This window comes from Hyperolius riggenbachi, chromosome 4 (assembly GCF_040937935.1).
Source record: "Hyperolius riggenbachi isolate aHypRig1 chromosome 4, aHypRig1.pri, whole genome shotgun sequence".
NCBI lineage: Eukaryota > Metazoa > Chordata > Amphibia > Anura > Hyperoliidae > Hyperolius > Hyperolius riggenbachi.
The window spans coordinates 454,261,048-454,288,999 of NC_090649.1; the positions used below are offsets into that span (position 1 = coordinate 454,261,048).

A 27,952-nucleotide genomic window follows, 5' to 3' on the forward strand; every position below is an offset into this window, starting at 1 on the left:
TTTTCAAGCTTATTGTATTAGAAATACATCGGTTTTGGTATTGACCTTGTTTTCAGAATTATAATGCGTCAATTATAGTTTTCAGATTTATTATTTTACCAATATATAGCTTTTAATATTAACGTTATTTTAATATTTGTAATGCGTACGTGATTGTAAGGCTATTTATTCTATTAAAAATATATAAATTATTCTATTCATGTTATTTGTAGTGAAGTATTTTACGGATTAATTATATTATTGTTTTTATGTGTGTAAGGGTGTTTGTGCAGTGGGGATGGTTAGGTTTAGGCACCATCAGGTGGGTGGTTAGGCTTAGGCACCACCAGGGGGGTCTACAACTGTATTACTATGGTTAAAGGGACTCTGAGCTCAGAAAAAAAAGGAAAGTTGTACTCACCAGGGGCTTTTTCCAGCCCAGTGCTGGTCGGGAGGTCCCACGCCGGCGTCCTGGCTCCTCTCCTTCTCCCCGCTCCGGAATGGCTGGCAGGCCGCAGCCCGGGCGACACTCTCCCGAGTGTCGGGCTGCTTCTTCCGCATATGACGCGGATTACGTCACACGCCGGCCGCCTCGCGTCATCACGGCGGCCGGCGTGAAAGTACTGCGCATGCGCGAACAAAGCGCGCATGCGCAGTACTTTCACGCCGGCCGCCGTGATGACGCAAGGCGGCCGGCGTGTGACGTAATCCGCGTCATATGCGGAAGAAGCAGCCCGACACTCGGGAGAGTGTCGCCCGGGCTGCGGCCTGCCAGCCATTCCGGAGCGGGGAGAAGGAGAGGAGCCAGGACGCCGGCGTGGGACCTCCCGACCAGCACTGGGCTGGAAAAAGCCCCTGGTGAGTACAACTTTCCTTTTTTTTCTGAGCTCGGAGTCCCTTTAATACAAGTGTAAATATAGTTTTTTCTTATAGACGGTATCCTAGTCCCCCAGTTGCCCAGGAGGATCTGCTCCATCCTGAAAAGTAACACCGTAACAAAAGTAACACCGTAACAAATGAATTACAGTTCAAGACCTGTTGAATATAACATAATTGTTGTGCTGCATGTTATTAATAGATATCCTGTTTTCTGACCAGTCTATATGTATAAATGGTCTATTATACATTGTGCATAGACTTAAAGGAATACTATCAAACTTTATCAATTTCTGGCAGTAGCATAAATTAAAATTGCAACAATAGTCTGAGCAAACACAGCATATCTTTTTGCTGTGCAGTGTCTTTTTTATTTATTTTACCTTATAGAGTGCGTCCCCTGAAAAACTGACGGCGTCGGGGAAAGGGGCAGCTCATTATATGAGAGGGGATTCCTATATTACAGTGTAGCAGTGGATTTCAGCTTTCACCACATTAGAGCGCATTATTCAGCGCATGACCCGCCGAAGCACCCTGCTATGAGGAGCGAGAGACAACCGCTCTCGCTCCTACTCTGCCCAGCCAATCCGCCCCAGGAGACTTCCATGTACCAGGCTGCCGCCGCATCATCATTGTTTGCTACACATTAGCTGGAGGAAGGCGCGTCATGATCCTGAAAGCATTGGAAGCAGGAGCGGAAGGGGGGGAAGGATCATGACGCGCCCTCCTCCAGCTAATGTGTTTGCCGTTGCGTAGCAAACAATGATGATGTGGCGGCAGCCCGGTACATGGAAGTCTCCTGCTGGGGCGGATTGGCTGGGCCGAGTGGGAGTGAGAGCGATTGTCTCTCGCTCCTCATAGCAGGCTGCTTCGGCGGGTCATGCGCTGAATAATGCGCTCTAATGTGGGGAAAGCTGAAATCCACTGCTACACTGTAATATAGGAATCCCCTCTCATATAATGAGCTGCCCCATTCCCCGACGCCGTCAGTTTTTCAGGGGACGCACTCTATAAGGTAAAATAAATAAAAAAAAGACACTGCACGGCAAAAAGATATGCTGTTTGCTCAGACTATTGTTGCAATTTTGATTTATGCTACTGCCAGAAATTGATGAAGTTTGATAGTATTCCTTTAATGTAAACATATTACTGTAACGTAAAGTTTTGCCTTTTACTGGCTGTATAACTTGAAACAAACGTCAATAAAATTATTGAAACCTAAAACATATGTAGCGGCTCAGGTTTGCTTCAAAAGATCTGATAGTGATGATGTCATTGTTGGCTCCACCTACAGGAGACGCCGTTCCTGAACACACACAAGAACAGCCCCTACTTGTTGTTGCAAGACATGATGGAAGTAAAGAATAAAGGCTTACAGGTAGCAGTGAAATAATGCCATAATAATCAATATTTTCTATATTATCATCACCACAGTGAGGCGACTTTCACATTGGGGAGCTGCGTTGCGTTCGCAGTCAAAACAGGATCAAAACGCAATAAAGATGAAAAGCCACATCACAAGTTATAGGCAGGGCTGGATTTCTGGAAAGGCCACAGAGCCTTGGGTGGCAGCTGCCCAAGGGGGCACCTGGATATGAAATAGGGGTTGCTGCAAATGGAAGAGTAGGCTGCAAATGAGGAGAAGCACTTGAAAGAGGGAAGCTGATGTCCAGAGCTGTACAAGGAAGAGAAGTGCTGCAGCACATGGATGTTACAAATGGAAGAGGGGGCTGCACAGGGAATGGGGGACACTGTTGCACATAGAGGTTACATATGGAAGAGGGGGCTGCACATGAAAAGGGAGGGGGGCTGCAGTACATGGATGTTACACATGGAAGAGGGGGCTGCACATGGAATGGGATGGAGGCTGCTGTACATGGATGTTACACATGGAAGAGGGGGCTGCACATGCAATGGGAGGGGGCTGTTGTACATGAATGTTACACATAGAAAAAGGGACTGCATATGGGAGGGGCTGCTGTACATGGATGTTACACAAGGAAGAGGGGGCTGCGCATGGAATGGGAGGGGGCTGCTGTACATGGATGTTGGAAGAGGGTGCTGCACATGGAATGGGAGGGGGCTGCTGTACATGGATGATACACATGGAAGAGGGGGCTACACATGGAAGGGAGCACCAACATAATTGGCCTAAGGGGTGGAAAAAATATCATTCCGGCCTTGGTTACTTGTGCAGTGGGATGCATGTAGTGCAGCATACAGTATATAGAAAGTAAGCTTCACTGCAAATGCAAACACGTCTGATACCATACAACATTCATCGTGTTATGCAAATTGACCCATCACACTGCTGAAAGCCTTGTTACAATATAATCTCATCACATTAGCAATGGGATTATATTGCCTAACGCAATGCACTGCGGCCTTTGCCCTCACTCCCCTGGCCATTGCAGTGCTGCAAGCAGAGCTTTATAGAGTAGAGAAGTTACTTACCTCTCCCCGCCGAGATCTGTCTTCAGTAGTGCTGCAGCTTCTCCTCTCTGACTCCTAGAGCAACATGACGCCGCTGGAGGATTCATAGAAAGGGGGCGCTGTGACTTGGCTGAAGAGAGATCTCGGCCCTGAGAGTTGGGCACTGCTCCATAAAGCTCTGCTTGTGAATCTTGGGTGTTGGGTGTAACGATTGTGGAATTCTCTCCGTGATCAGCGCACAAGGCGTGCGCTGACACAGCGGATCTCCTCCACAAGCGTGTAATTTGAGGGAACCTAGCAAAAGGTGCAATGCACCTGTAGAGGGAAATTCCTGTCGGCAGACGGAGCTGTGGAGTGCAGAGGAACAGCTCCTCTGCCCTGCCACACACGCCAGACAGGAATTGCATGAAGGGAAGAAACGCAGGGCAAGATAGCCCTGAAAGAGAGAGATCAAAGCGACAGAGGGTATGTGTGTCCACCAAACTAGTCGCCACCCTGCGACGATGAACACACAACCATGAAGACAAAGTGAGAAGGCAATCACCAGAGATGGCGATTGCTAACAGCGACACAAGACCGAATAAGCACAGATGAGGAATGTATGTATGTCCACCAATCTAGCCGCCAACCTGCGACGGTGGACACACAACAGAAGAAACCAAATGAGAACGCAATCGCAAGAGAAGCGATTGCGGAAGAGAATGAGCACAGGGACAGATTGTATGTGTGTGCACCAAACTAGTCGCCAACCCGCGACGGTGCACACACAACAGCAGATGTGAAGTAGGAACGCAATCGCGAGAGGCGATTGCCAGAGGTGACACAAGGCTACAGCAAGGCAGAGCACGAGAGTACCAAAGGCACAGCAAATAATACAATAAGGAGACAAGGAAAACAACAAACGCTAACTAAACGCGAACACCGCACTCATTCGCAACAGTGGACGCGTTTATGCGCGGTCTCCGCATGATAAGCACAACAGAGACAAGCACGCCTAACTAACCACAGACAGACAAACATGAAACAGAGGACGCGAGTGCTTGCTTAACGGTTACCTCACCGAGCCTCCAGCAAGCGTTCGTAGCAGACAAGACAGATACACGAAAACAGGAATAAGCAAGAGATAGGATCCACAGCACTAGCGCAAGAGGCTAGTGCGATCCAGGAAGACAGACCAGAAGGATCCACAGCACTAGCGCAAGGCGAGTGTGATCCAAGTAAAGAAAGAGAGATGGAGATCAGGCGGATCCACAGCACTAGCGCAAGGTGAGTGCGATCCTGGCAAGACAGATCAGATGAGATAGCTGGTAGCAACCGCTGCTCCAGCTATACTCCAAGAACAAAGATCAGAACGACTTCCTGTCGACCACCATTGGGGCAGGACAATCGCAACAGACAAACAAAACAGATATGCAATCCTAACTGCACTAGGGAACCTGCCTAGTGCAGTCCCAGGAATTACTCTAAGCTAATCTTTAAACAAAGAGCAAGGCTGACACTTCAGGAGTGTTACACAGGACTAACCCTTATGACCAACCCAGGTCTGTGATATCACATAGTATATATAGAGCAAGGCTACAAAGGATGTGGCTAGGCAATCTGCATGACAAACGTATGCAAATTCCTCAGCAGCAAGCTGCACAACTGACAAAAGGTCTCTCTTCCAGAGACCTGCAGAATGCAGACCTGAACAGTGATCAAAAGCCGAGCGGATCCTCACATTGGGCTACTGTCACGGAATAGCCGTGAGAAACGCAGGTGAATCTAGAGAATTCACAGTCGCTTTCCTGATCGCTCCCTGTCGGATCTGAGCAGTCGTGCAAGCGATCCGAAAATGACATTTTGTGTTATTTTAAATCCAAAGATATGTTCCCCTGTGAGCCAGAGCAGTCCCCTCACCCCTCCGGAATGTCGCACGTGGCTGGACTCCCTGCCGGGCCCAGCTCATTCCCCCTACAGCAGATGTCCCCATGAAAAGGACCAGGAAACTGGCTCCACAGGGGGGCCATAGAAAGCCAGCCGATCCGGCACCGAGCATGGGCCATAAGGAAAGCATGGGTGATATGATTTCCTGTCGGCATACGAAAACCGTATGTCGCACAGCTATAAAATTCATATCGTCTTGTCCGGTAAAATATGGCCATCGTGCTGATATGAAATTCCTTGGGATAGACCGTCCGGTTATCGAGATATGAATCTTCTCAGGAGCCTGACCCGCTGGCTTAGCCGTGTCTGATGTCATATTAATCTGTATTTTCCAACAAGTCTGAAGCTGTTACCCCCCTAAATATAACGTGTATGGTTCAGGAGTTACAGCATTTCATAAGTTTAGCCCTAAAATCTCTCAGAGGGAATGAACTGTCATTGGTGGGTGACTCAGATGGGCCGGCATTGCCACACCCCCAAACCAGCTTCATCAAAAGCACCTGGCCAGCAGGAGGGCGGAATTCCTCCCTTTACCATCTTCATGACAAGCTGCTGCCAGCCAGAGGACATAGGGCTGGTGGCCATTTTGCTGACCCATCTGAACAAAGAACTCTAAGAACTTGAAACCGTTTTGCTTGAACTTGATTGGAAACCAGAACTCTGATTTTTCCCACAAAAAGGACATCTTTCCAGGAACTAAGTATTTTTCTCCCTTCTTTTATTTTTCATTCTGGCTATTACTGTTTTCATAATTGTTGGTTTTCATAATTGTCTGTATATATTAATTATTTATATTGCGTGAATAAACGACTTTCTCCAAGTCATTCACTTTCCGCTACCCTGCTTATCAGCACACACACAGAAATGATCCCGGGTCTCTGAAGATACGCTACTGTTTGTTTGTTGTTGGCTAGACAGAATATCGTGTGTTTAACCGTTTTATTCGCAGGATTAGTCAGTCAGTTAGTGGGCCCCACGGTCCCATAGTAACCGCGGTGGTGGCAGTTTACTCTGAACCAGTGGGTGACGTTGTAATCACCCGTGTCTCACAGGCTCCCTCCTGGTTTTGTCTGCGGCTATCTCTTAACGGTTCCTGCGCATTGACTGCGACCAGAGTTCGCCAGGTCTGTGCGCTGGCACCGTTTAGAAGGCTAAGTGCGGTCAGACCACTAGGGCTCCTGTGACAGTGTTAGGCAGCGGTTGGGACCTGTGTTGTGCTGAAAGTATCTACGATAGCGCTAGCGCTATCGAGAAACGAACTAATTCGTTGGTGTAGCTGGAAGGCAATATATTTTTTATATATACAGAGAGACTGTGTAGCCAGTACCCCTTCCCCAAAGTTTTATTTTATTTGGCATGGAAATGTCCGGGAACTACCAGAACATGTGCCTAGCAGACCTGGAAAATCTTTGCGAAGAGAGGGGCATTGGCATCCTCCGCAAGACAAAACGGGACCTGATAGCCGACTTGTCCAGATGGGATACCCAGCAACTGCGGGAGCCGGGAGTGTCCGCTGAGGTGGATACCAGCCCATCTGACAATCGAGGGGAACCAGAGACTGAGACTCCGGACCGTACAGAGGTTGTGCATCCTGAGGGCCCTGCATCAACAGTTACGCCGGAGAATGTCAGTGTGGACCCCAATCCCAGAGTTTCTGACAGTACTCGCCCGGAACTGGCCAGTACTGGACTGTCCATGGGTGCTGACCCGGTAATGCAGCAGGCATTACAAAAGCTCATGGAGACTGACCTGGACAAGTACCAGCTGACGCCAGAAGCCTATCGCAAAAAGTTCAGGGCCTGGCAGAAAAAGTCCTCTGATTCGTACCGAGATGTGGTCAGCAGCTTGCTCACCACACTCCGGCAGTGGACTCTAGGCCTCACCAAAGGGTCTTATGGCGTCCTGGAGGACTTGATAGTCCTCGAACAATTTCTGAACATTTGCCCTGCTGATGTACGCCAGTTTGTGCTAGAACGCAGGCCGGCTTCAGCAACTGTCGCTGCAGACCTTGCTGAGACTTTTGCAACTACCCGGGTGGCTGATACCCGCAGAACTGTCCCATCCAGCTGGAGAGGAGGTCAGCCCAATACCTCGGCAGACCCTCCTGCCCCTGTGAGCCGTCCGCCACAGAGGTCACCCAGCGCAGCTGCTGCACCCAGGCCTGCCGCGCCTGGAGAGGTCACCTGTCACTACTGCCGCCAGCCCGGACACATGAAATTCGACTGTCCGGAGCGGAGACAGACACCACCAGCACCTGGATCATCTGCATCACCTGCACCTCACCCACAGCAGAGGCAACCCGCCAGCGAACCACAGCCTGGATCATCAGATTTTGTCCTGTTTGCACGCGGACAGGAAACCCGCGACCGAACCGACCAGCAGCAACTTGTTAGAGTGAACGGCAAAGTTGTCACCGGATTTCGAGACACCGGAGCTGACATCACGTTAGTTCACTCACATCTTGTGCCAAAGGAGAGCATCAGCTCCAGCCGATCCCTTGCCCTTACTGGAGTAGAGGGCACCCTTTTCCACATAGCCCACGCAAGAGTGAAGCTGGATTGGGGAGTGGGAGGGGTCCACGAAAGGGTTGTTGGGGTTATGAAGGATCTCCCAGTCCCTGTGTTGCTGGGGACTGATTTGGGCAAGCTTGTGTCCTACTATGAACCTGCCACGACCGCCTTGTCGCTCACGGAAGGAGACGGACTCTCCACCCACCACCAGGTACTTTATACACTTGGGGGAGCACCAGGGGGAGGCGGGTTGAATGTGCCCAGTTCAAGGGTACCAGGTTCAATAGTGCCTGCTGCAAAGGCACCTGAGTTTGAGGTACAGACTGTCTGTTGTGAGGATGCTGTAACTGTACCTGAGTTTACTGTACAACCTGTCTGTAATGAAAAAATGTCTATACCTGTCAATGTCATTACTGCATGCAATGATGATTTGAGCAATGTCCGTCTGTGCCATTCTGACAGTGTACCTGTGCTAGCAGTACCGCGCAGCTGCACTGCTCAGAACCCGAGCTCAGAACAGGTGGAGGGGGTTCCGGCCTCCTCCCCCTCCTCTGACCGCAGGGATGAGACCTTTCAGCCGCTGGCCTTGTGTGACATGAGCCAGTTGGCTGAAACTGACAGCGCCGTATTCTCAGCCGCACTACAAAGTGACCCAAGCCTGGAGGTGCTCAGGCAGCAAGCCGCTGAGCCCCTCGCAGACGGGGCCGCTTTCAAGGTGTACTGGGAAGGTGGGAGACTGTACAGTGAGTCTGTACAGCCCCCTACAGGTAGATCCCACGCGAATACCAAATGGCTTGTGGTCCCGAGTGCGTTCAGGGGACATGTGCTGAAATCCGCACATGGTAATCCTCTGACAGGGCACTCAGGGGTCCGCAAGACACTTGCCGGTATTCGGAAACAGTTTTATTGGCCCCGGATGAACAGGGATGTAGCAAACTACTGCGGAGCATGTGCCGTCTGTCAGGAGCTGGGAAGGTCCAGGGATTCCCGCGGGGTTCCCTTAGGTCCACAGCCACTTAGCAGGGGAACCCTGCGTGGGCTGGCTGTTGACCTAACCAACCCACTGCCCGTTGTCAGCAGTCCCGGCAGACACCACGTCCAACTGCAGTGGCGCAAACGCCCTGTCCAGAACGGTCCATGTCGGGTCAACCCTGAGGGTAGCAGACCGCGACCGGTCCAGGGGAACCGAGCCACACGCTCCAATAGGTTTCCCTGCCGCACCGGCAACCCGAGACCCGTCAGCCAGGTTGGCCGACACTGGAACGCTGATGGGCTGTCCCGGTGTCAGGGGGAACTAGGCCCAACAGCGCCAATGGCTGCTACGACGGATGTCTTGCTGACAACCCTCTACACAGCGTCAGGAAAGGGAGGTGTCACGGAATAGCCGTGAGAAACGCAGGTGAATCTAGAGAATTCACAGTCGCTTTCCTGATCGCTCCCTGTCGGATCTGAGCAGTCGTGCAAGCGATCCGAAAATGACATTTTGTGTTATTTTAAATCCAAAGATATGTTCCCCTGTGAGCCAGAGCAGTCCCCTCACCCCTCCGGAATGTCGCACGTGGCTGGACTCCCTGCCGGGCCCAGCTCATTCCCCCTACAGCAGATGTCCCCATGAAAAGGACCAGGAAACTGGCTCCACAGGGGGGCCATAGAAAGCCAGCCGATCCGGCACCGAGCATGGGCCATAAGGAAAGCATGGGTGATATGATTTCCTGTCGGCATACGAAAACCGTATGTCGCACAGCTATAAAATTCATATCGTCTTGTCCGGTAAAATCTGGCCATCGTGCTGATATGAAATTCCTTGGGATAGACCGTCCGGTTATCGAGATATGAATCTTCTCAGGAGCCTGACCCGCTGGCTTAGCCGTGTCTGATGTCATATTAATCTGTATTTTCCAACAAGTCTGAAGCTGTTACCCCCCTAAATATAACGTGTATGGTTCAGGAGTTACAGCATTTCATAAGTTTAGCCCTAAAATCTCTCAGAGGGAATGAACTGTCATTGGTGGGTGACTCAGATGGGCCGGCATTGCCACACCCCCAAACCAGCTTCATCAAAAGCACCTGGCCAGCAGGAGAGCGGAATTCCTCCCTTTACCATCTTCATGACAAGCTGCTGCCAGCCAGAGGACATAGGGCTGGTGGCCATTTTGCTGACCCATCTGAACAAAGAACTCTAAGAACTTGAAACCGTTTTGCTTGAACTTGATTGGAAACCAGAACTCTGATTTTTCCCACAAAAAGGACATCTTTCCAGGAACTAAGTATTTTTCTCCCTTCTTTTATTTTTCATTCTGGCTATTACTGTTTTCATAATTGTTGGTTTTCATAATTGTCTGTATATATTAATTATTTATATTGCGTGAATAAACGACTTTCTCCAAGTCATTCACTTTCCGCTACCCTGCTTATCAGCACACACACAGAAATGATCCCGGGTCTCTGAAGATACGCTACTGTTTGTTTGTTGTTGGCTAGACAGAATATCGTGTGTTTAACCGTTTTATTCGCAGGATTAGTCAGTCAGTTAGTGGGCCCCACGGTCCCATAGTAACCGCGGTGGTGGCAGTTTACTCTGAACCAGTGGGTGACGTTGTAATCACCCGTGTCTCACAGGCTCCCTTCTGAGCTGTCTGCGGCTAATTCTTAATGGTTCCTGCGCATTGACTGCGACCAGAGTTCGCACGATCTGTGCGCTGGCATCGTTTAGAAGGCTAAGTGCGGTCAGCCACTGAGGGCTCCTGTGACAGCTACCTAATACAAGTAGCACATATCCGTACCCGGAAGGGGGGCGGTGGCACTACAGAATACTGGGGGCACATCTGGCTACCTATAGGGGGGCTACCTAGGGGTACATGTGGCTGGCTACACTGAGGAGGTGGGCGATATAATACTGGGGGCACATCTGGTTATCTATACTGGGGAGGAGGCCACCTAATACTGGGCCATACTGGGTAGCGGAGAAATGCTGGGGTTCCTGGCATCACACAATATTTGACAGTCTTGATATGACAATGACATTTTAGGGATCCTGCGGCACCTTCCTCTCAGGCAGCAATATCCAAAACACATGCATTGGTGTGAACCACAGATGGTGGTTCTGACTTTTTTCTTTAAGGCTTACTAACATTGTAACTCTTTGTGTTTCAGGAGAGACTTGGCTCTACCTTTGACTGCATGGACCTGTCTCCATCAGTTAATGTACCGACCTCTGGTGAGTATAGTTATCTCAGTACATAACTTTGCATTATGCTGAGCTGACCAGTGACATATATTCAACCAGTTTCCTTTTTCTCCAGTTCACGAACTGAAGCCGGGAGACTTTAAAGTCATCGCAGCGTTGGGGGATTCCCTCACTGTAAGTACTCCCAGCACATGTAGTCCTGTTGCGCACGGCATACATGGCATGTTTGAGGCAGCAGAGAAGGGAGAGTCACTGAGAGCATCCGGAGGCAGAGTAGCATGGTGTCAAGCGGGCAGTAAACATGTGGAAAGAAGGCCTTGCCATACAGGCTTTTATAATCTAAGAGGAGGGAATAAGGAAGGTGGTGATGTGTTTATTAAAGAGAACCAGAGACGAAGCACCCTCATGTATTTTACCATATCTATCAATGGGAACATGACAGTAAATACCTACTCTGCTCTTGGTTTCATTCCTCGCTGCTAAATCTGCCTGTTTTCAGCCCTGACAAGAATCCCCAACTGAGCTTTCAGTCTAGCTTTGCCTGGAATGATTATAGCGGAGTCAGTCTTCTGTCATGTCTTTTCAAGCCCAAGTCTGCCCCCTTGTGGCTCTGTTTCCTGCTATTTATCCTCGAAGCAGCAAAGCAGAGCCACAAGAGGGGCAGGCTTGGGCTTGAAAAGACATCACAGAAGACTGACTCAGCTATAAAATTCCGGTGAAAGCTAGACTGAATGCTCAGTCGGGGATTCTTATCAGGGCTGATAACAGGAAGATTTAGCAGAGAAGAATGAAACAGAGAGCAGGGTAGGTGTTTACTGTCATGTTCCCATTGATATATATATAGTAAAATACATGAGGGTGCTTCGTCTCTGGTTCCCTTTAAGTGGAGGGTCTAGGACAAAGAAGATGGAGGGTAAGTGAGGATGAACTGGCGGGTCTTTGGGGACTGCTTGAAAAAATTTAAGGTGAGGGCATGCCGGGGGGGGGGGGGGGGGGGTGTTGTGATTCCAGAAAGCACGGGCTGCTCTGGAGAAGTCATGGAGTTTAGCATGTGAACAGGTAATGTGTGGGATATCTCTCTCTCTCTCTCTCTCTCTCTCTCTCTCTCTCTCTCTCTCTCCCTCTCCCTCTCCCTCTCCCTCTCCCTCTCCCTCTCCCTCTCCCTCTCTCTCGTTTTGAGTTTAAGGACCGATGAAATGTGAACCCTGGAACTAAACATCAAGCATTCTAGCGGTTAATAAAGACCGTCAAGCTCACACCAGACTCTTTATCTGTCGTTTCAGGCAGGCAATGGTGCTGGCGCCTCTGTACTGAATCTCCTGGGAGTGGCGTTTGAGTATCGTGGAATATCCTGGAGGTCAGTGATAATGTTGGGTCACCACTTAATGATTGTCACACACAAGCATCAGTGCTCCTCACCATTCATTTACTTGAGGTCTGGTGGTGGTGGTCTTCAGGGTCTTCTCATTTTACTTTATATATGAATGTGAAATGGAACACTCGCTATACTGGAGGTGTTAGTAACGGTTCCTCCATAGTGTTATTAGCCATAATCTATGCGTTAAGTGCTATACTTGTGTTTAACCCCTCCCTACAGCTGTTACATTCAAGCAGGGCATAGGGAGCTGGATGGACGGGCTACACAGGAAGTTCCATGTCTCGTGCCCATTAAGCTCTCTATTAGTGTTGTCCGGATCATGAACGATTCGGATCTTTGATCCAAATCTATTTTATGAGTCGATCATCCGAATCATCAAAATGAGTGATTCGGATCGCAAAAGGGGTGGGGCCAGAAGCGACACGCCCCCTCTCAGCGGGCAGCGGGGTCCTGGAAGCAGAGCTGAGATGGATCGCTCTGTTGGATGGGAGGCAGCCTTGCCGGGACAGCAGGTAGATAAGAGAGAGGGGACATGGGTGCCACTGCCAGATATGTGTAGAGCACACATACTGGCTGAAACGTGCTGCTCATTACAGGCTGTCTGTTCGTAGTTGTGCACAGTGAACACATTGGAAGCTTTTGGCTCAGCACAGCTCAGTAACTTTGCAGACACTGTGATTGCAGGGCAAAATGATCCTCCTCCACTCGGCACTAAACAGCTACACTTCTCTTCTGGGAATGCTTTCCTTCACTGTGCGACGTTTGCATGGAAAGTACACAGATGAGCATATAGGTGAAATATATGTAAAGCATATGATTGCAGCATGTGGGTATTCTGTGCACAAACATTTCTGCTCTCTGCTCGTCCCTCCTCCCTTCTCTGTCCACTCCCTGCCCTCTGTCCATCTTCTCCCCTTCTCTCTGTGTGTCCACCCCCCTCCCCTTCTCCTGTCCACAGCAGGGAAAGACCTGTCCTGCTAGTCATCTCACCCCGAATGCTTCGGTAGTAAAATGATCCGAGATTCGGATCAAAGATCCGGATCTTTTCAATGATCCGATTCGAATCATCCGGATCATTGAAAAGATCCGAACTTCCCATCTCTACTCTCTATGGTCAGGTAGTCACCGAGGAAGGAGCATAGAGAGCTGGTTAGACAGGCTGCACAGGAAGTCCCATCTCACCTGCACATTAAGCTCTCTATGGGCTGGATGAAACTGCCCATCCAGCCCACTCTCTATGGTCTGGGGGTGGTGATGTCAGCAATGCATGGCACTGGAGGAGATGACAGATGGGTCAAAGGTAGTAGGGACATCTAGGATGGTAAGCCAGCAGAGAAAAAAAAGGTGGTGTCAAGGGGATCGCAATGTTGAATGGTGTGAACAACATGCTGTGTGATTCGATCGACAAATAATGAACCCTGTAGAGTGTTTGGGAGTTCATGAACCCACAAATCTAGAAGTGAAAGCACATACCTCCCAACATTTTAAAGCTAGGAATCGGGACACTTAGGCCACACCCCTAACCACGCCCCCCTGATTATCCCCTGATAATTTTTAATACATATTTCCCCATATACGATGGGGAGGAGGGTGTCCGTGGGTGGGTGGGGCGGAGGGTGAAGATGGCCATGAGAGTGGGGAGGAGGGTGCCAATGCAAGAAAAAAATGATCGAGGCGCCAGCCGCGCGGAAGTGGGATGCGGGATGCCTGTCCTTACATTCTATCTCCCTCCTCCCTTGGAATCTGCCCCCCTGTGTCTCCCCCCTGCTTGCAGAGTGCGCAGCTAAGCGGAGCGGGCTGTCAGCTTACCGGTATCCATGGACGCGTACCAGCATTTGGCTTCCTTGCTCCTGTGACGTCACAGGAAGCAGATTGAATCCGGACATCGGTAAGCATGGACGCAGGTAATGACAGCCCGCTCCGCACTCTGCTAACGGGGGGACACACAGGGGGGGCAGATTCCAAGGGAGGGAGGGAGGTAGTAATGTGGAGCACGTGTCCCGCATCCCACTTACCCATGGCTGGCGCCTCGATCATTTTTTTTTCACCCTCACTGCCCACTGCTGCCCGGGACTTGGGGGGCTCATACCGTGATAGCGGGAGAGCCCCCCAAAATCGTGACAGTCCCGACGAAAACGGGACGGTTGGGCACTCTGAAAGCGCATTCACAAAACCCATTGGCTCTGCCAAACCATCATCTTTAGTCGATAGCAATTGAGAGGGTCCTTAAGAATGCTACTTAAGAAAGCAATTTTTTTTCCATGTGCATGCAAATTTAAAGCAAAAGGTGCAGCTGTCAACTGGGCCAATCATAATTTGTCATTAAATGCATTTGATTGGTATAAATACAAATTTCATTGGTGTAACTAATATCTATTTATTTATGTATATTGGTGTGGAGCCTCGTCCTTCCAGTGATGCTTACCCTAGGCTGTTTAGCTATGTGGAATTCTCCTCCCGGAGCATTCTGGGGGACCAGGCATTATTTTCACTGGCTTCAGAATTCTCTGTAAACAAGCTGATCACCTGACAGAACTAAAAATATCACCACGTGTGATACATTTAAGAATGTAAATCGGGGAGTGGAAAGATTTTACAATGGGCAAACACTGACTAAATACCGTATATTCCGGCGTATAAGACGAGCCCCAACTTTTCCAGTTACAATATAGAGTTTGGGATATACTCACCGTATAAGACTACCCCTCTTCCAACGCATACCAAATAAAAAAAAAAATCATATACTGGTGCTATGTATGAACAGGTACTGGTACTGTACTGTATGCGGGACCCAGTATATAACAGTATACAGGCGATTGACTGGTTGGATTGGTCAACTCTCCCTAAGTGGATTGGTCAGCTCTCCTTGTCTCCTTGTTTATCAGAGCAGTATGGAAGAATAGATCGCGCTGTGCCCATAAAACATGCCTCTTCCACCCTTCTGGCCCACCTTTGTATCCTGTTTACCTCCTTCTCCGCTTCTCAGATCTCGCACATGTGCGCCTGTGCTGCTTCACTACAGTCCTCAGCAGTGAGATCTGAGAGCCGGTAACAGGACAGGGCGTATCACCCGGCATCAATGACACTCGGCGTTTAAGACGACCCCTGACTTTTCAGAAGATTTTCAAGGGTTCAAAAGTAGTCTTATATGCCAGAATATACTTTAATTTATTAAATGAATATCGTAAAAAAATAAAAGCAGTTTTATTCATTACGTTATTTTCACTGCAGTTCCTCTTTAAAGAGGAATATAACCCTGCATTTCAACTTTGCTCTAAAACATTATTTACAGCATATTATATGCAACCAGCATTTTTTGTTTCTAGACCAGCATTGGAAGGGTTACACACAGAGCTTTAAAGTTCAGTGGAGAGAACTGCTGCAGCCAAAGTTTATATAGATACATTTAAGTAAACAAAATGTAACAAGTGAGGAATGTTACACACTCTTTGGCTGTCCTCCAGCTCCTGCACAGTCAGAGAGAGTGAGTCACATTCCACAGTTGTTACATTTTGTTTTGCTTAAATGTATCTATCTAAACTTCGGATGCGTCTGCATTTCTCTCCAGGAACTTTAAAGCTCTGTGCGTAACCTTCCAATGCTGGTCTAGTAAAAAAAAAATGCTGGTTGCATATAATATGCTGTAAATAATATTTTAGAGCAAAGTTGAAATGCTGGGTTATATTCCGCTTTAACGTTTACATGATGTTATGTCATATTTTAAGTAACACTGTTCTGTTTCCTTCCTGCAGTATCGGTGGGGATGAAGATCTCACTAATGTGACCACACTGGCAAGTATGTTCAAGACTAGTGGCAAGACTATTCTTTCGGATCTACACACGTCTTCATATATCATAAACAAAACTCTGTTCAAATGAAATGAAATGCTGCCATTACTGCACCAACAGCTTCTGGGATACTCAGTAACTGTTATTCGTGGGGCCCTTACAGTTAAAGGGACCCTGAGTACTAATTAGAAATGAAATTGGGACTTACCTGGGGCTCCCTCCAGCCCACCGTAGGCCGCAAGGTCCCCCGGGGTCGTCCTGGCTCCTCTCCCGGTCCCAGCTGGCAGCTCCGTTATTAGATGACTTCAGCCTGAATCACACACTCAAATGGGTAAGCACCATCAAATAAATGAATCTACATAATAGTGGGGTAAACCACAAAGGAGTCATATCCCAATGTAAATAATCCAGCCTAATAAATACGCAGAATGTGCAGAATAGTGGGAAACAACTAGGAAAAGACCACCTCAATGAACCGCACCAAACTGATTAGGCAAAATATTAACACATCTTTATTTGAAATATTCCATAAAAACACTTAAAATCCAACATGTACTGGAGGTAGGGCAAAATAATCAAAATATTCTCTAACCATAGTATACATGGGCCCTCCAAAGAGGGATAAAGGTGCCAACAAAGAAAGTGCAGAGTGCGAACCAAGTATCAATTGCAATGGATCTATGAACAATAAATAGTACAATACAAATGTGCAAAAAGTACAAAAACAATATAAAGAGAGTGGAGCACTTTATTTGTTGGCACCTTTATCCCTCCTTGGAGGGCCCGTGTATACTATGGTTATTTGAGAATATTTTGATTATTTTGCCCTACCTCCAGTACATGTTTGATTTTAAGTGTTTTTATGGAATATTTCAAATAAAGATGTGTTATTATTTTGCCTAATCAGTTTGGTGCGGTTCATTGAGGTGGTTTTGACTTCAGCCTGAAGTCGTCAGGGCTACTTCCTGCTTTGACTATAAGCGTAATCACGCTGGCGGGTGTGATGACACATAGCCGGCCGACGTGATTACGCATATAGTCAAAGCAGCTCTGACGACTTCAGGCTGAAATCCTCTAATAACGGTGCCGCCAGCCGGGACCAGGAGAGGAGCCAGGAGGACGCCGGGGGACCTTGCGGCCTACGGTGGGCTGAAGGAAGCCCCAATTTCATTTTTAGTTAGTGCCCTTTGAACTTTGATGCCCCCCCCCCATGTTCACACCCCTTCCCTTGCCTCCCCTTGTTGCCCACCATGGCCTTGGGCCCCATCTCACAAGGGTCATAAAACAAATGTGGCCATCATGATCTTCACACCAATAACAAATGTAGCCACAAAAACACCTGATCAGAAGTATAGTCCCCTCTATGGGAGGAAGGGGATGTTAGTAGTTGGGGCCCGTGACAGCTCTGGGCACCCGTGTGATAGCAGGTGCTGCTCCCCTCTAATTACGCCCCTGGTAATGCTGTACAATTACATATCACAATGTTCTCACAGAGAAGTCACCCCTCTATTTAGGGTAACATACAATAGAAAGGTGACGGTGTATCAGCCCAGTAATATCAAATGAGAGCGTAGAACATAACTTTTAATTACAATAATAATCAATGGTCACATATGAAATAACATGAAATAAGACTCGTTTAATACCAACAGAATTTTCTTAAAATAAATCTAAAAACGAATTACAAATATGGCCCTTACTTTGCTTCTGGGAACGAGCTGGTGTTTCTGCTCCGCCCACAAGGTGTACTCTGTGACCAATGTGCTGTGTGAGGGACCTCCCAGCGGGCGGAACCTTCTATTAATAGGTTATCTGCAGCCAAGCATCACATGAAATACATTTCATATGGAGTTTTAAGGAACGTATTTAAAGGGATACTGTAGGGGGGTCGGGGGAAAATGAGCTGAACTTACCCGGGGCTTCTAATGGTCCCCCGCAGACATCCTGTGTTGGCGCAGCCACTCACCGATGCTCAGGCCCCGCCTCCAGTTCACTTCTGGAATTTCTGACTTTAAAGTCAGAAAACCACTGCACCTGCACCCCCGTGTCCTCGCTCCCGCTGATGTCACCAGGAGTGTACTGCGCAGACACAGACCATACTGGGCCTGCACTGTGCACTCTTGATGACATCAGCGGGATCGAGGACACGGCAACGCAGGCGCAGTGGTTTTCTGACTTTAAAGTCTGAAATTCCAGAAGTGAACCGGAGGCGGGGCGGGAGCATTGGGGAGTGGCTGCGTGGGCACAGGAGGTCTGCGGGGGACCGTTAGAAGCCCCGGGTAAGTTCAACTCATTTTCCCCTGACCCCCCCTACAGTATCCCTTTAAATAATCATAAATCTGGAAGTGTAAACTATTGATACCGAGGCATATAACTATCTGCACACATTTTTGCACTTGTGTCTGAATAGTTAAAAATGTCTTAAGCTCCATACACATGCTAGATGGAACTTGCCCGAGGTGGCCACGAGCGACAGCCATTGCTGAGAAACTAGCATGTGTACAGTGACTCCTGATGTCCGTCCAGCGATCTGTCCAATTGGTGGCTGAGAGCATGTCAACCGATTTCACTCGCACGTCACTCTATAAGCCCTCTGCTCCCCCACATAGCTTCAGAAAATATCGCTAGCCTAGAGGCTAGTGATACATCTGTACAGTGTTGCTCGAGGGATCGAGTAACAACTATTCACTGGTGACATTCATTGTACATGTGTACGGGACTTTCAACCATAATGCTAATCAATTATACAATATACATGCAATCATGAATTTGGTTCTGTTTTAAAATACTACAATGTTTTCCAAAGTATTGCTTGCCAGTTCTCTTGCTTTGCACGACCTAGGCCTGGGATACCTGAAGGATTTGTTGCAACTGCGTCACACCTCCCACAACCTCAAATCAAAAGGATCCATAAACTATGACCATCCCCCAGAGTTCAACTAAAAACCTTTGGAGCCAGATCTTTCCGTCATGCTGCCTCTACCCTTCGGAATGCCTTACCAGACTTAATCAAGACAGCTCCAACCCTGGACATGTTTAAATCAAAACTGAAAAGCCACCTGTTTAGTCTGGCATTTATGATCACATAACTGTTTCCCCTGTACACATCACTATGTACTGATCTGAGGCAAGCTTATGTGCTTTGGGTCCTATGGGAAAAAAACACTTTACAAATGTTTTTTGTTGTTGTTCACCAGTTATCGTTTCCTCTATTCCAGACATACTCCGGATGTTTAACCCCAATATCACCGGGTTCTCCACGGGAATAGGATCCCATCAGCTTCCGAAATCGCAGCTCAATCGCGCTGTTCCAGGGGCCAAAGCAGAGTAAGTCTCGCTCCAGAAGAGATACCAAGCTCAGTGCTGCTTTACTTAGAAGCTTTCATCTGTATTCCATTTTATCAGCTGGCCTATTAAAGCAGACCCAAACCAAATTTTTTTTTTAATTCAAAATATTTAGTTGCACCACTCTGACACATACAAAGATAAATAAACACTCCTTTAAAGAGACTCCGTAACAAAAATTGCATCCTGTTTTTTATCATCCTACAAGTTCCAAAAGCTATTCTAATCTGTTCTGGCTTACTGCAGCACTTTCTACTATGACAGTCTCTGTAATAAATCAATGTATCTTTCCCCTGTCAGACTTGTCGGCCTGTGTCTGGAAGGCTGCCAAGTTCTTCAGTGTTGTGGTTCTGATATGAACTCCCCCTTCCAGGCCCCTCTCTGCACACTGCCTGTGTATTATTCAGATTAGAGCAGCTTCTCTCTTCTCTCTTATCTTTTACAAGCTGGATAAATCGTCCTCTGAGCTGGCTGGGCTTTCACATACTGAAGAATTACAGACAAGGGCAAAGCTGTTTGCAGGAAGAAAAGAGCAGCCTGAAACTTCAGTGCATGAGAACAGGGGGAAAGAAACACACAAATGATCTCTTGAGATTCAAAAGGAAGGCTGTATACAGCCTGCTTGTGTATGGATGTATTTTCTATGTGTGGACATACTGTACATCAACCTACTTCCTGTTTTGGTGGCCATTTTGTTTGTTTATAAACAAACTTTTAAAAACTGTTTTTAACCACTTTTAATGCGGCGAGGAGCGGCGAAATTGTGTCAGAGGGTAATAGGAGATGTCCCCTAACGCACTGGTATGTTTATTTTTGTGCGATTTTAACAATACAGATTCTCTTTAAGCCTATGAGCATTTCAATACATGCTTTTCACCCTTCTCTTTTCATAACTAGGGTTATACAGGTGGCAGCCATTACTTCTGAGCTTAGTAGGAGGTTTTAGATCATGGGTGTGTTTGTCATCAGCTACCCTCCCCCTCACAGGGGCGTCGGCTATGTGAAATCTCACACAAGCTGAGATCACCTCCCCTGTGACATCATCAGTAGCAGCCTGTCTTTTGTTTTTTATCTCCTCCACCAGTCTGCCGGATTCTGTCCCGGCAATATGAAAGGAAGGGAGGGGTTCCTCCAATAAATGTAAAATATTTTATATTTGTCATCATGCGGCTAAAAAAAGGCTGCTATTTATTGTTATAAGTTAGAAAATAGATATGATTTCTGAAATCTTGTATTTTTAATTTGGGACCACTTTAATGTAGCCGCTGTGCTGGTTGTTTAGTGCTTGGCTAGCATCAACTTCCTCACTGCAGGTGAAGTTAATTACCAGTACTGTAAACAGTAATGTTTCACTTTATCACTGTGGATGACTATGAGAGGACAGAGACTAGACTTCTTTCTTCTACTCTTATCAGTTATTTACGGAAAAATTGTGTTTTTTATATAGTAAGATCTTTGTCATCATTTTTAGGCCTGGTACACACTAAAAGCGCTTTTTTTCCATTATGGTACTTTTGGATGTGCCGGGTGTTGTGCAGGTTTGGCAGGCAGCAGAGTGATGCAGGTTGTGACCGGTGTGGCGTCCCACATAGCGTGGCAGTATAGTCTATTGCTGGTGCCACTGTCTCCTGCACTGTCTGCATCATTGTCACATTCTACTTACAGATAGTTACAAAATTAAATACAGCAGTAAGTAGCCATATATACCTTTAAAGTGTACCTGTGATGAAAATAAAAAAAAAAGCATACATACCTGGGGCTTCCTCCAATCCCCTCCTGCCTGATCGCTTCCTCGGTGCCATCCTCCGCCTCCTTCTGTAAGGGCTCTCAATACCTTCGGCCAGTTGGGGCCAGTCGGCGCGTACGCAGTGCGGCCGCATGCTTAGTCTTGCTCCAGTGGCCAGGAGAGTTCTGTGCCTGCGCAGAAAGCTCTTGCGGCCGGGAGAGCAGCGCGGGGGGGGGGGGGGGGGGACACACAGCTGAGCCACGCATGCGCAGTAAGCCCCTACTGGCTGAAGATACTGGGAGCCCTTATGGAAGGAGGCGGAGGATGGTACTGAATGAGTGATCAGGCAGCAGAGGGATGAAGGAAGGCCCAGGTATGTATAATTTTTCTTTTCACCTCAGGTTCCCTTTAACACACACCAGAAATTAGAGGCATATGGAGGCTGCCATATGTATTTCCTTTTAAACAATGCACATTGCCTGGCTGCTTTGCTGATCATCTGCCTCTTATACCTTTAAGCTATGTACACACATGCAGTAATCATTGTGTGTATATCGGCCATCGATCGGTATTGCTTGGGCATCAAGGGGGCAGTAAGTATCCATTTTGTCGGATCCTGGTGTCAAGCATTGCTATTTTCAACTCCCGCCGACCAACTGAAGCTGCTCCGTTGGCCGCCAATTGTCATCGTCCCTCCCCTTCATAGCAACAAAACGCATCGCTAGCCTCAAGGCTAGGGATATGTCTGTACAGCACAGTGTCTGAATCACAGACCTGAAACAAGCATACAGCTAAATCAGTCAGGCTTCAGTCAGAAACATTTGCATGCTTGTTCAGGGTATATGGCTAAAAGTAATAGAGGCAAAGGATCAGCAGGACAGCCAGGCAATCTGCATTGATTAAAATGAAATAAATGTGTCTGCTTCACTACCCCTCTCACTTCAGTTGTGCTTTTTACTATATTTTCTCACCAGAACGAGGAAGGGTGACCACTACTGTGGTTTTCTTCCCTGGCATCAATAAATTCTCTTATATAAAGTTATGTGCTCACTTACCTGTTCTCTCCAATTCTTAAACTGTATCTTCACACTGTGAGGATTGTGATTAATGAGATTCCATGTTATAACTGTGTTCCAATACTTTGCAGTGATATGCTGGAGCAAGCAGAGAACTTGGTGAAAGCACTGAGGAGGATGGAGACCAATAAGGTGAGTAGAACCAGCCAAACGGAGAGTACTTTGGTATCCATTCTATGAACAAAATGCATTGAAGTTGCCCGTACATGCATTAACTTGGCGGCCAATTGACCATCCAGTTTGATAATTATAATTTAATCATTTGAAAATCGGTGGCACCAAGATCATGCCCAATCGACGATGCGACCAGTTTCAGGCCGAAATTGGTTGTATAGGACATGCTGGAAAATCTCAGGCTGACATGCTCTATCGGATGCGCGGCGGTAACAGCGTGCGATAATGGCGAATGACGAACATGACAGAAACCCCCGGCTGCTGTCCCCACTAATGTTTTCTGTCCCACCTTCTCCCACGGTGTCACGCCGCCTGCTAGTGTCCATCGTCCTTTCACATTGTGGCCCCACATGACTGCCGGCAAATAGTGATGTCACACATGCGCCCCACTTTCTATTATGCCGGCAACTATGTGGGGTGGAAATGCATAACTACAAGAATGGCGTCAGCGTGGAAGGTGGCAGGTAAAATATAACTGATCAGAGAGAGGGGCGATAAACCATTAGGGGGGGGACACCGGTTCAGGGGCGGCAAGGCAGTGTCACAAGGCCAATTCTCGCAAGATTTGGTACCATACATCCCAACCGGTGACAATCCCAGGCAAAGCGGGATGGTTGGGAGTCATGCAGACACTCTGTAGATACACACATAGACACACGCACACTGTACACACACACACACACACACACACACCACATAGTACACATACACAGACACTCAATGTGTACACACACACTCGCTGTACACAGAGAGAGAGCGAGAGACACCACACACTGTACCCCTCAGAGACACTCACTGTACAAACACACACAGGCAGGCACACCACAGACATACGCATACATAGTTTTTTGTATTTAGTATCTTCTGATATTTATCTTTGTAGAAAATTAATTACGAAGAAGACTGGAAGCTTCTGACTATCTTTATTGGAGGAAATGATCTATGTGGCATCTGCAAGGACCCGGTAAGAGATTAAACCTCCGTTTTCCCATCCAGTGTTGTAGTCTCTGCGTAATATTATTGCAGCATAACCAATAGCTGTAACATTAAGATGTTATAGCTTTTGGAGAATGTCCACTGGTTTGCAGGCCCTTTTTTTATTGTTTAAATAAAGGCCTGCAAACCCGTGTACATTCTCCTGCAGCAATCCGCTGTTAACCCAACTGTTTGAGAGTTGCTCTATGGGCGGAGCTTAGACCATGCATTGGCTTGGAGTGGCGCATGCGTGGACTGATACAGTAGATAGGGGTCAGGATGCAACAGGTGAGATTGTAGGCAGAAGTGTGTGGTCCTACATCTGGAATGTAGATGTCACTGCTCTACTTGTTTTACAACATAAGATTATCTAGACTGCTGTGGGTAGTTGGTTTCTGTTGTGCCTGGCTAGGAACACGGAGAGAAGATACTGCTTAGGTAGAGAGTTGGTGAATCCTGTAAATAAAACCTAGTTTGTTATCCTGTCTCCATGACTACTGAAAACAACAAAGTGTAAAGGTGTTTATATATCTTCCAGTCGCCACCTCTCCAGGCCATCTGTTTGCCAAATCCAACCATATTCCTGCATTACAGTTTATAGAAAGCGGGGTTTTTTTAGGGGTCAAATAAACACAGTCGTTTATTTCTCCTGTGGGGGTATAGTCACTAAACAGCAGTGAAATTGTCATGCGCAAGTAGCGCAAAGCAATTTTACCGGCATTTATGCAAACAGCGCAGCGTGCGTTGCACACATAGTGTAACTTGTGTTATGTACACAACTCTCATGTTGCTCCTATAACTGGCATTATAGGATTTGCTTAAATACTGTTAAAACTGCTATGCGCTACTTGTGCATAGCACTTTTGCTGCTGTTTAGTGAATATACACCATGGTCACCATACAGAGCAGTGCTATACATCTCAGGAACACATCACTGAGGTTGTGAGCACTACAGGGGTTATAAGCAGAGCTGTAAAGTTGGTACAAAAATTATCCAACTCCAACTCTGAAACCACAGACTCCAACTCCAGGTGCCCAAAATTGCTCCACCTCTAACTCCTTGACTCTAACTCCACAGCCCTAGTAGGGCTATATGGAGCCGGTACAAGAATCATCCAACTCTGACTCCTCAGTTTATGAAACCTCCAACTCCAGGTACCTAAGAATTGCTCCGACTCTGACTTTCCGCCTCCACAGCCCTGGTTGTAAGCAGTAGTGTAGCTAGGAAGCAATGGACCCCAATTTTGAGCACCAAAGCTGCCAAGGACAGCCACAGGGTAAGAGACATGTAATCCGGAAGAACAGTTTGTTAATGATTACCACCATAGGCGCCCACAGAAAATTTTCCAGAGGGGGGAGGAAAGCTGGCCGAAATAGTGGGGAAAGTTGTGCGCGCCACCCCAAAAAATGGGCAAGGCCATGGACCAGGATGTGGGTGTGGTCACGGATGGAGCCACATTTACATGATCTTAGCAACGGTGGGACATTAGACAAGGACAATAGTAAGAATTAGATTGTGAGCGTCTCTGACACAGGTGTCCCCCAGTTTAGGTAGTGACAGGGACCCCCCATGTTTAGTGACCTCCCCAAGTTCAGGTAGTGACAGGAGTCCCCCAGTTTAGGTAGTGACAGGTACCCCCCAACAGGGCTGTATTTAGGGTTTGGGCTCCCCTAGGCACCCCAAACCTATGACGCGACACCCCCCCCCCCCCCCCCCAAATGAGGACATGGAGAAAAACGGGCGTGGCCACAGAATGCAGTGAGCGTGTCCATAACATACAGTGGGTGTGACCAATTAAAATTTCCTAGTAAGAGTGCCACCCAAAGTCGGTGGGGCCGTGTTTTCTCTCCGGTTATGAGTAAAGTGACCCTAAAAATGCATGTAGGAAATGTTCCCCCCCAAAAAAACAACCAAACAAAAAAAAAACACACACACATTAGCCAGTGTTCTCTCGCACAAAATAGTGGTAGGTATTAGATTGTGAGCTCCTCTGAGAAAAGTCAGTAACATGAATATGTTCTCTGCAAAGTGGTGACGAAGATGCCAGTGCTATATAAATACATAATAATATGGTAGGACATTAGATTATGGCAGGATTAGATTGTGAGCTCCTCAGAGGACAGTCAGTGACATGACTACATACTCTGTGAAGTACTGTGGAAGATGGCAGTACAATATAGTACAGTAGTATGGCAGCACGATGGCGTAGTGGTTAGTGCTCTCACCTTGCAGCGCTGGGTTACCGGTTCGAATCCCAGCCAGGTCAGCATCTGCAAGGAGCTTGTATGTTCTCCCTGTGTCTGTGTGGGTTTCCTCCAGACACTCCGGTTTCCTCCCACATCCCAATAACATACGATACGTATAAGTTAATTGGCTTTCCCCTAAAAATTGGCCCTAGACTAAGATACATACATACATACGCATATGACTATGGTAGGGATCAGATTGTGAGCCCCCCTGAGGGACAGTTAGCGACAAGACAATAAATATTCTGTACAGCGCTGCGTAACCTGTTGGTGCTATATAAATAAATAGCATAAGTACAGTAAAATAATTGCAATGTTGGCAGCATTTCAGCAGAAAATAATCGTACAGTGGGCAGCATTTCAGCAGAAAATAATCACAATGTGTGCAGCATTTCACCAGAAAATGAATTGCACAGTGGGCAGCAAAACACCATAAATTAATCACAATGTGTGCAGCATTTCAGCAGAAAATAATCGTACAGTGGGCAGCATGTCAGCAGAAATTAATTGCAATGTGGGCATCATTTCACCATAAAATCATCGCAATGTGTGCAGCATTGCACCAGAAAATAGTCGCAACGTGGGCAGCATTTCAGCAGAAAATAATTGCAACGTGTGCAGCATTCCACCAGAAAATAATCGCAATGTGGGCAGCATTTCACCAGAAAATAATCAGAACGTGGGCAGCATTTCAGCAGAAAATAATCGTACAGTGGGCAGCATTTCAGCAGAAAATAATCACAATGTGGGCAGCATTGCACCAGAAAATAATCCCAACGTGGGCAGCATTTCATCAGAAAATAATTGCAATGTGTGCAGCATTGCACCAGAAAATAATCGCAATGTGGGCAGCATTTCAGCAGAAAATAATTGGAACGTGGGCAGCATTTCAGCAGAAGATAATCGCAATGTGGGCATCATTTCACCATAAAATCATTGCAATGTGTGCAGCATTCCACCAGAAAATGATCGTAACGTGGGCAGCATTTCACCAGAAAATAATCGTACAGTGGGCAGCATTTCAGCAGAAAAGAATTGTACAGTGGGCAGCATTTCAGCAGAAAATAATGGTACAGTGGGCATCATTTCCGTAGAAAGTAATCGTACAGTCGGCAGCATTTCAGCAGAAAATAATCGCAACATGGGCAGCATTTCAGCAGAAAATAATCGTACAGTGGGCAGCTTTTCAGCAGAAATTGATCGCAATGTGGGCATCATTTCACCAGAAAGTAATCGCAACGTGGGCAGCATTTCACCAGAAAATAATCGCAACGTGGGCAGCATTGCACCAGAAAATAATCCCAACGTGGGCAGCATTTCACCAGAAAATAATCGCAATGTGTGCAGCATTTCACTAGAAAATAGTCGCAACGTGGGCAGCATTTTAGCAGAAAATAATTTCAATGTGTGCAGCATTTCACCAGAAAATAATCGTACAGTGGGCAGCATTTCACCAGAATATAATCGTATAGTGGGCAGCATTTCAGCTGAAAATAATCGCAATGTGGACATCATTTCACCATAAAATAATTGTACAGTGGGCAGCATTTCAGCAGAAAATAATCGTACAGTGGGCAGCATTTCAGCAGAAAATAATCACAATGTGGGCATCATTTCACCATCAAATAATCGCAACATGGGCAGCATTTCACCATAAAATAATTGTACAGTGGGCAACATTTTAGCAGAAAATAATTGGAATGTGGGCATCATTTCACCTTAAAATAATCGTATAGTGGGCAGCATTGCACCAGAAAATAATCGTACAGGGGGCAGCATTTCAACAGAAAATAATTGCAATGTGTGCAGCATTTCAGCAGAAAATAATCGTACAGTGGGCAGCATTTCAGCAGAAAATAATCGTACTGTGGGCAGTATTTCACCAGAAAATAATAATACAGTGGGCAGCATTTCAGTAGAAAATAAATCGTACAGTCGGCAGCATTTCAGCAGAAAATAATCAGCAGAAAATAATCGCAACGTGGGCAGCATTTCAGCAGAAAATCGCACCGTGGGTATCATTTCACCATAAAATAATCGCAACGTGGGCAGCATTTCAGCAGAAAATAATCGTACAGTGGGCAGCATTTCAGCAGAAAATAAATGTAGTGTGTGCAGCATTTCACCAGAAAATAATCGTACAGTGGGCAGCATTTCAGCCGAAAATAATCGCAATGTGGGCATCATTTCACCAGAAAATAATCGTACAGTGGGCAGCATTTCAGCAGAAAATAATCGTACAGTGGGCAGCATTTCAGCAGAAAATAATCACGATGTGGGCAGCATTTCAGCAGAAAATAATCGTACCATGGGCAGCATTTCAGCAGAAAA

General features: G+C 47.1%; 1 protein-coding gene across 1 annotated transcript in view; it reads left to right on the top strand.

Moving 5' to 3' along the window:
- Positions 1-27,952, top strand: part of LOC137504852 (phospholipase B1, membrane-associated-like) — a 171,032-nt gene that overhangs the window by 47,525 nt on the left and 95,555 nt on the right. Inside the window, exons 14-21 of the mRNA XM_068233444.1 lie at positions 2,150-2,233; positions 10,878-10,941; positions 11,027-11,085; positions 12,195-12,268; positions 16,042-16,085; positions 19,297-19,405; positions 22,297-22,357; positions 23,283-23,363. Of these exons, the coding sequence (XP_068089545.1) occupies positions 2,150-2,233; positions 10,878-10,941; positions 11,027-11,085; positions 12,195-12,268; positions 16,042-16,085; positions 19,297-19,405; positions 22,297-22,357; positions 23,283-23,363 (576 nt within the window). The remainder of the gene's footprint in view (positions 1-2,149; positions 2,234-10,877; positions 10,942-11,026; positions 11,086-12,194; positions 12,269-16,041; positions 16,086-19,296; positions 19,406-22,296; positions 22,358-23,282; positions 23,364-27,952) is intronic.